This window comes from Lolium perenne, chromosome 1, assembly GCF_019359855.2.
Source record: "Lolium perenne isolate Kyuss_39 chromosome 1, Kyuss_2.0, whole genome shotgun sequence".
Lineage (NCBI taxonomy): Eukaryota > Viridiplantae > Streptophyta > Magnoliopsida > Poales > Poaceae > Lolium > Lolium perenne.
The window spans coordinates 122,324,708-122,333,887 of record NC_067244.2 but is presented as its reverse complement, the minus strand read 5'-3'; the positions used below and the strand labels follow the sequence as shown (position 1 = coordinate 122,333,887).

The 9,180-nt window shown below is 47.4% G+C and overlaps 1 protein-coding gene across 1 annotated transcript; it reads right to left on the bottom strand.

Annotated features, from left to right (window-relative positions):
- Positions 1 to 849: 849 nt before the first annotated feature.
- LOC127300664 (probable cytokinin riboside 5'-monophosphate phosphoribohydrolase LOGL10) lies at positions 850 to 4,775 on the bottom strand. Its single transcript, XM_051330819.2, has 7 exons — positions 4,471 to 4,775; positions 3,598 to 3,695; positions 3,420 to 3,450; positions 2,096 to 2,195; positions 1,635 to 1,705; positions 1,399 to 1,542; positions 850 to 1,268 (listed from the first exon to the last, which is right to left on the bottom strand). The coding sequence occupies exons 1-7, from the start codon at positions 4,570 to 4,572 to the stop codon at positions 1,176 to 1,178; spliced, it is 639 nt and encodes a 212-aa protein (XP_051186779.1). The 5' UTR covers positions 4,573 to 4,775; the 3' UTR covers positions 850 to 1,175.
- Between the last annotated feature and the right edge of the window lie 4,405 nt (positions 4,776 to 9,180).

Sequence of the window (9,180 nt, the reverse complement as noted above, 5' to 3'; positions counted from 1 at the left end):
CTTCCTCGGCGACAACTTGGTCTCATGGTCCTCAAAGAGACAACACACCGTCTCTCGCTCCAGCGCTGAGGCCAAGTACCGAGCAGTCGCCAACGCCGTCGCTGAAGCAAGTTGGCTTCGCCAACTCCTTCAGGAGCTTCACCGGCCTCTCCCCACAACGACCCCATTGTCTTTCCTGTTCAGCACCAGCACACCAAGCACATCGAGATTGATTTCGAGACCGTGTCGCACTTGGGCACATTCGATTTCATGTGCCGTCGTCTCAATAGTTTGCCGACATCTTCACCAAAGGCCTGCCATCGTCGCTATTCATGGACTTTCGGTCCAGTCTCAGCGTCCGAGAATCTCCCGTTGAGACTGCGGGGGATGTTAGACATATTTGATCCCGTATCCTACCACATTAGTGCCCATATCTTTTGCATATAAGTAGGGCCATTATGGTTAGGATTGCATATTGGTTTTGATCAGATTGTGATCCTGTAATCAGCTTATATATATGAGTATACGGGAGACCTCCAATTGTGTGGTCAATTTTCTCTCTCTCTGAATCTAACACATACAAGCAAGCAGACGACACAGATATAGACTTCCCAATACGCTACAACAAAGGACCACCAACAACTACAACAGCCCACATTCTAGCATCTGTTTTAACCTGTTGAATGACAGTGCATCTGTTTTAATCTGTTCAATGACAGTGTTGATCAGCTCGTAGATATTGTCAAAAACGCTTTGGTTTCTTTCACACCAGATGTTCGGCTGCAGTTTGCTGAGGATGTCGCGGGTTTGTTGATCGCAAGTAAAAGGAAGCTCGAAATGAAGCAAGTACATGCTCAAAGCTCTGCACACTGCAATAACACTTGCTGTCTTGCTCAAGTCATTGGATTCAGTACCTTGACACTACATTCATATATTGATAGAAGATACTAGTACTACTAGTGTTTAAGCAGGTAGAGATTGGACGAGAATAAGAGGGAGCTGGAACCGGTCAGGTCTTACAATATCCTTAAGCTGTCCCGGACCGAAGCAAAAACATATACAAAACGGACCCACGCACGCTCACTTAATTTGCTAGTACTACATCAATCAAACACCTTCATCAATCCATTCCAGCGCACTCCAAATCTTCATCAAGTTAAACATCGCAACTCCGCTCGCCCTTTCGCTGCAGCTAGCTAGTGTAAGTACGCTAGGGGTAGGGGCTCTATCTCCGCTGCTATATCCCAGTTCAGCTTCGACGCGACCCTGTCGTGGTAAGGCACGTAATCCTGAACAAAACAAAGAGAAACGATTGGTCAAGGAAGATTTTTTTTTTGTATACGCGTGGCTTCAGGTTTAGGGTCAGGAACTCAGGATACGTTAAATCATGCAAGAATGAACATTGATGCAGTTGCGTACCTCAAGCTTCTCCATGAGCTCCTCGGCAGTCGGGGCGAGCACGATGATGCGGCGGGCGCAAGTGTTGATGAACCCTTCCTCCACGGCCTTGTCGATGAAGGTCAGCAGCGAATTGTAGTACCCATCCACGTTCAGCAGCCCAACCTGATCAAGAAGGAGAGTTTCAGATATTTTTCGACCATTATTCCAGCTGCAGATAAGAGCACAGATCGACAAAGGACATAACAGGACAGTACCGGCTTGTGATGGATGCCCAGCTGCGCCCATGTAATCACTTCGAGCAGCTCCTCCAGTGTACCATACCCTCCTGCATTGAGACATAACTCAGTGATGAGAACCAAAGCTAATTTGCTACTGCTAGTACCATACTACCATCGCACAACAAGACAGGCAAGACGAGCAGCAGATCTCAGCAGCTTGGCACATCCATGCATGTACTCTTCAGAACCTTTGCGCCAATTATTGGGTACGCTAGGTAGGAAAGTAAAGGCTCCCCAAGCTGGCCCCAACCCCAAAATGGGGCTGGACCGGAGCTAGCCTTCATATTCAGATTCAGATAGATCCACATGTGCAAAATGCCAGCCCGATCCAACCCGACTGTAACTTGTCACGGATTTCTCCGCAGAGGCTTGAATGTTCTCTGCATCTGATCTGATCCCGGCGAGGTAAAGAAAATGCGGGAGGTTTTGTGACTCACCAGGCAGGGCAATGAAGGCGTCAGACTGCCTCGCCATCTCTGCCTTCCTCTGGTGCATGTCCGCTACGGCCCTCACCTCCCCCACCGTCTGCCCACTTATCTGAGAAAAGAAATGAACATCCTGATCAGACAAGGGAGCAGTAAACATAATTCTTTGGAATGTAATGATACAGGTCTGTTACGCATTCCCAAGAGGGGACATGATTGTGCTCAAAGGGAACAGAAATTGTAACTAGATGGTTTGAATATTCACTCCTCCTGCCTTCTTGGGCAATGGTAAAATAACCAAGTCTAGGATGAGGACCAGAAGTGTAACCAAGCCTGAAGCCACAGCCTAGCATGAATCAGTGAGCATGGATATGGGTTTTCAGGACCATGAACTAATTGTTATGTGCTGTCCTATAGTAGTACAACATCTCCCTATTGGTGGTATGTCATAGTATAAGATAACTACAAAGGTACAACGAACACCTAGGATACTCTACCCCACATCATGGGTCATCCAATTGTTTGCAACTTAAATATTTTTGTGTTCCCTGAAACTGAAACTTCACAGTTGATCAACTCCGGATACTATCTGATTGTACTGTCAAGGGCAACAAAACATTCTTGTGTTGGGAGCAGAGCATCAGGGGGCCGGCAGTCAAAGGCAATGAGTGTCCGCTACTTAACCCTAAAACATGCCCAAGGCAACCCCCCTGTTTCCCAAACCAGGCAGGAAGGGAAGGGATGATGCCAGTCACGTCAAGACTTTTTGGGGGAAGAAATTAGCATCTGCAAAGCTGCGCTTTTGCCGCTTGTTTATCCTCGCGCCAAGATTTGGATTTGCGCCAAAAAGCACGTACTACCGCTAACTCTCGATCGCCAAGTGCGGTGTCCCCCGGGACTCCAGCAGGTGCTGTTTCAGAGCGCAAACACCCAAGCTTCTTTCAATATCTTATCGCTGGCGTAGTGGTAGTACCCCTAACACCAACTTTTTTTTGAAGGCTTATTATCTTTAAAGATCCCTAACAACAACATATACATGCAATTCTAAAACCTGAAAATTTGTCTGGAAAAGTCAATCGAGGTTTACCATTAATTTTAATTAGGTTGAAAATTTGAAGAGAGCCAGCACCGTTTTCCTACTAGCTTTTGTTTCATTATTTTTGGTATTATGACTTGAACATTTATTCAATTTCCGCACTGTATTTCCGGCCGGATCGCCTTTCCTTTTTTCTTAATTAAGCATGCATATGCAGAGGGTATTCCCTCCTACTCGTAGTACTACTAGGTAGACAAAGACATGAGTAGGAGGAGGCGAGCACGCTGAGAACAGACATACCTCTGGGGTCATGAGAGTCTTGGGAATGACACTGCGCGTGGACAAGAAGATGACAAAAAGAAGTGATCAGCGCATGCATCAAACTTAATACTAAACCAAAGCTAGCAGAAAATATAACTAAACAATATTCTTCTCGGGATGCCAGATGGAGTAGAGGGAGGCCGATGTTATTACGTACCCTATGACGTGCCTGCCGCCGTCGTACACTGCCTGCGAGACCATCCCCATGAGGCCGATGCTGCCGCCGCCGTACACCAGGTCCACGCCCCTCGCCACCTGCAACAACAACGTTCGAACAAAAAAAATCAGTCAGTAAATAAACGCGACCACCGCACGGTTAAACTCTTCAACGGTACTTCTGTACTAACGAGCTGGCAAGGCAGGCAGAGACGCCATGGTACGATAGAGAGGATGGGGACGGAGCAGAGCTAGCTCTAATTTTGGTTTAATGGAGAGCCGTGAATGCAGTAGGGCCGCCGGCCACGCACGTCAATTCGACGACCGCGCGCGTGCAGGAGCACTGTCACATAGAAGACCGGGATGGAGTTGCTCAAGCAGCAGCTCTAGCAGCGCCATGGCGTTTGTGGAGTTGCCGGGGAGGAAACATGGCGGATCTGCCAAGGAGTTCGGCAGCGAATGGGCTGGAGACGTCCGTGTGCACGGCAAGTCTTGGTGCACGGACACCACCCAGTGGAATTCTACCCTACGATGCTCTGTCGGACTTAGTGTTCACTGAATTTGCATCCTGGTTAAATGGTTAATTACTGCTTGCACTACTAGCACTCGAGCTAGCTTTGTTACTTTTGCATTGCCAAATTCATGTTTTGAAAGTACTAAGCCAAGTACAGTACTCCCTTCATCCCATGAAACATGTCTACATACTATTAAGTGTCCAGAACTCTAGATACACATCTAAATTTTGACAAATCCTAGACAGGCAAGTTTGAGATAGACGCTGAAGTCACGAACAGAGGAAAACATCGCAGGCTCGAGCAGTATATCGGGAGTGGAGAGCGAGCTAGCTAGCTGAGCTAGGAAGTAATAAGCGTACCAGCTCGTTGCCGAGCTCAATGGCGGCATCATGGTAGCTCCTCTTCTTGCCCTGGCTGCTGCCGCAGAAGACGCAGATCCTCTTGAACCTCGACTGCCTCATCCTCCCCTTCCAACCTTCTTCTCCTCTCGGCTCTCTCTACTTATCACTCTAGCTAGCCAGCAGAGCAAGCGTGAATGTCGTGGTGGTTAGGTGCGAGCGCTGCTAGCTAGTGCAAATGCGCGCGCACTAGTAGAAACTAACGCACAGGGGCTTGTTGGTTCTTGCCGATGGATGGAGCTGTGGCTTGCGAGTGCGCCACCCATGGCTATATAGTAGTGGGGAGCGGAGAGAGAAGATAGAGGGGGTAGAGGGAGAGAGAGGGAGATGAAAGGGATGGATGCTACGAAAGCGAAACAAGATAAATGCGCGCACATGGTGGAAAAACACTCCACCCAGCAGGTAGCAGGGCGGGCGACCATGGCGATGGGCTTTTCGGTGAGATGGACGGAGGATGGGCTGAGTCACCTTATGGGTTTTGCCGGATCATCGGTCCAAGCTGCGGTAAAGCTAATAGCGGTTATCTTTGATAGTCTGGTCGTTCAGGAAAAGCGTACTACTATATGGTATGACAATTTTGTCTTGTAAAAAATGACAGTTTTGCTAATTCTCATTTGAATTAAGAATTAACTTAATTCTCAATCAAGTACTAAACCACTAGATTGCACCGTGATTCGTGCTAGGACGAGTTGCAACTGCAAATTTTCTTATTCCGTGAGCGACAAAGAGGGTTAGGAGCATCAGGGTTGGGGAGCCGTTCCGGCCGAGGCTTCCCAGAAAGCCTCAAGAGAAGGTCTCGAGTGTTGCCTTGCTTTTAGCGTTGGACTTGAGGAATGTGCTTTTGTTGCCTTGAGCGTGGCCACCAGATGCATTCGTTGTCATCGCGTTCGGGGAGGGGTCTGTTGCACTTGCTCGCCGGCCGCTCGCCATCGCTCTCCTGGCCCCGCCGCTCAAGATCGCTCTCCGGCCACTCTGACTCTCGCTCCTTGTCAGTGGTGTTGCTCCCCGTCCGTCCAGGCTAGCCATCCTTCGCTGACACGGGGTTGGGCTCAGTTTGGGGCCACTTGCCAAGGTCCCCTTCCAGGTGTTGCAAGGATTCCAATGCCATCGCCAATTTGGACCATTCTTTGCGGTTTCAGTTTACCTTGTTGCGCAAAGAGCTCCTTCAATTGGTCGCCGAATGCGTCGAAGAGGTTTCTCACCCCTTGCGGGAAGAGGCGACGCAAAATCAAGCTTTTATATTTCGCTTATTTGTGGTTCTTTGGAGCGTGCAAATTTGTGTGCTTCCCGTGAGCCGACTGAGTTGGAGTTGTCTACAGCTGTTGTTGATGATGTGGCCACTGAGAAAGCATCGTGATGGCACCATTATTGCCAATGACCTAGAGGAGTCATTTGTGGTTGGGGAAGAATGCTTCTTTGGTTGTCTCCCCTCGTCCCAGTCCCAAGACATGCGCATCATCACAAACCGATGTGTCGGTTGCTTCCAAGTGTGAGGACATTGATGGGATCCTGGCTCCGGTGATGCCGGTCATGCCTAAGCTTCAGGAGCTATGTGGGGAGCCCACTCATCTTCTGTTGATGGTGTATCTGCAGGTGGACATGCATGTTTGGGACCTTGGCGGTTGCTTCCACATGACCGCCGGTAGAGCCAGGACATCGGGGCGACAAGGTTAATGGAGCAGGTACTTTGACACCTAACTCCGAGGCTCTCTTTGTTAGGGTTCTTTGCGAGTTACTATTCGGGTTGGAGGCGGCTATCCATAGATCTATTAAAGAGATTAATTGCCTCTTGCTGGAGAAGACTTTGAGTAAAAAATCCAGAAAGTGAAGGAGTATCTCAGAAGCAAACCCAAGAAGAGTGGAGCCAAAAAGGAAGGGGCCTGCAACAGCTTGATGGACGGTTATCGGGTTATCGTTTACGAGATCTTCCACTACTAGGAACAAGCCTACCGCTGGGCGCACCAAAAAAAGGTTACCGCCAGCGCTGGTGCGCCCGCTAGCGGCAACACGCCGGTGATAACACGCTATCGCCGGCCGTAACAACTTATATCGCCAGCCTGGTGCGCCTGTTTATATTCTTTTTCAAAATAAAAATAAGCCAATTTGGATCTAAATCTGGTCGTCGCTTAGGAACAGTGGTCGTGGGCGTCACACGGGAGGGAGAGGAGGTGGTCACCGGAGCAGGGAGGGGGTGGATGTGGCCAGCGCTGGAGCATGGAGGAGGTGGTCACTGGAGGAGGGAGGGAGTGGATGTGTCCGTGGTAGATAATGGAGGAGGTGGCCACCGGAGCAAGGAGGAGGTGGACGTGGCTGGCACCGAAGCAGGGAGGAGGTGGTTGCCGAGGTAGCCGAGCAACAACAAGAGCATGTGCCGCCGACGAAGAGGAAGAGTAGGGCAGAGCCGTGGCGCGCGAGACCGGGAGGACATGGATGATGGGAAAGTGAGAGATGGAGGAGAAGGATGATAATAGGGTGGTTTATATAGGAAAAGGACCGCCGGCGCACCAAAAGGATGTTCCACCGCCGGTATGTCTAAAACAATTTCGCATCAAAATCTAAAACCTGTTTTCCTTTTTGATTTTTACGATTCTAAAAAGTTACTAAACGGCCTTTGTAGATACATTTTCATATAAAAAACTTTTTCATGGGAAATCATATGCAAAATCTCGAGCCATTTTACCGAAACATGGAGCCATTTTGCTAGATTTGTCGAAATTCATGTTTGTTATTTTTTCTAACAACTAGAACACATAACATATAGTCATCTCAAAGGATTTTGAAAATTTAAATTGCTATCGCTTTCTTTTATTTTTTTCAAAATAGGAAGGGCGATCCAACGCTCGAGGGGGGGGGGGGGGGGGAGGGGGGAGGGGGACTCTGCCATCACTTACCAGTATACCGCCGGCGCAGCCTTGGCTGGGACCTGGATAACCCTTACCATATAGCCCACCAAAGTGATATTTGGGCATCGCCAACACCAATAAATATGGTGCACCAACGGTAACCGGGGGACATATTTTTGGGCGCCCCGGTGGTAGGTCGGGGCCTATAGATTTTTCCTAGTAGTGTTTGTGTATGAGTTTTCATTTGTAGTATGATTATTAGAGTTGGTGGTTGTAGGAGTTGCATGATTCCGGAGTATTTTCGGATGTGATTTTGGTGTACGATTTTTTACCCGTTTTCTTCTAACTAGCTAGACAATTATTTTCTTAATTAATGGATTGCAGCAAAAAAAATCCCATTTCAAAAAAAGTTTTGTAATTTCATGTGGGTTTCCAAGTGAGAAAAAACTTTTAAACCATCGGATTGCTTTGTGATTTGTGCTAGTCATGAGTTGCAACATGGGTTGCAACTGAAATATGTCCCTGACCGCTAGATTGGTTCGTATTCATGCTGATCATGATCTGCCGACTAATACTTAGTCACACAAAAAAATTCTTTAAAAAGGGGCAATCATTCTGTGTTTCATGTTCGTATTGTTAAAGTGTATGCGTGTTTCATGTTCAGTTGTTTTAGTATATATATGGAATTTCCTAACACTTTTACCAGTTCGAATATTTTCTTACGTTGTCTGGTAATCCATGAAATTTGAGATAATATTAATAGTATTTGCGTTCTGCCCAGCTTGATCTTTCTTCTCCTTGCCGGGATAACGATTGGCCCAATGGCCAGTCTCACCGCTAAACCCAGAAAGATTCTTTCTTCTTTATTTTCCTCTTCTTCTTGAAGTTGGTAGTGTAGGAGACTTTATTCTTTCCCTTGGACTTGTTTCTGCACTATGTTGGTAGCAGAACGTCGCTCGATTCCACCAATGTGTTTGTCTTTTGCCCTTGAATTCGTTTTCATCATCTAGCTAGAGTGACAATGAAATTCCCAATGAAGAGCTCATGCCTATGATGTTTGAGAGAAGTGAAAAAATTCCTCCATGAAGGAGGCCCTTATGCCTATCAAAATGCATCCCACGACAAACATATCTGGAAGCACAAACTTAAGGAGCTTAAATTTCTTTGTCATAATCTGTATCTTATAAGCCTATCCAACTACAAATCGGTTCTCCAACATCATGTAATTGTTGAACTGGTCCATATCACTCACCCCAGTGCATCCCACTGTTCTTCCTATCTCGGATGTGCAATAATCATCAACCAACTTTTCTCTGAGAACACTTAGGACGACACTCACAAAGAGTACGCCGGTTTGACTGGACGCTTTAGCCTCATTATGAGTAAGCGGACCTCTTGGAGTACAACGCGCAGCAGCGAAACCAGATAGACAAGATTGCCTGAATATGTAAGATTTTAGATTTCAAGATTATTAGGCAATTTCCTAGTGAGTTTAATTACCGAAAACAACATCACATATTCACTAGCACACTTAACCATATACATCAGACTAATTACATCTGACAGATCAGAATATGATACAAGTACTACTGCAAGATAAGAGAGGAAGAGCACGTATATCGTAATTGGGAAGGACGCCGCTCTATCTAAGTTGTTGAGGTCGCCAAGGTGTTGTCAGGGTCGCTGATGTAGAGGTCGGTGAAGGACGAAGTAAGCCGGTGATGAAGAACTCGAATAGCAGTGAGTAGTCAGGGGCGAGACCTCCCCGAAAACCTTCTCGCGCATCTCCCAGTGCAGTATCTCGACGGATGAGATTTTGAAGGCATGC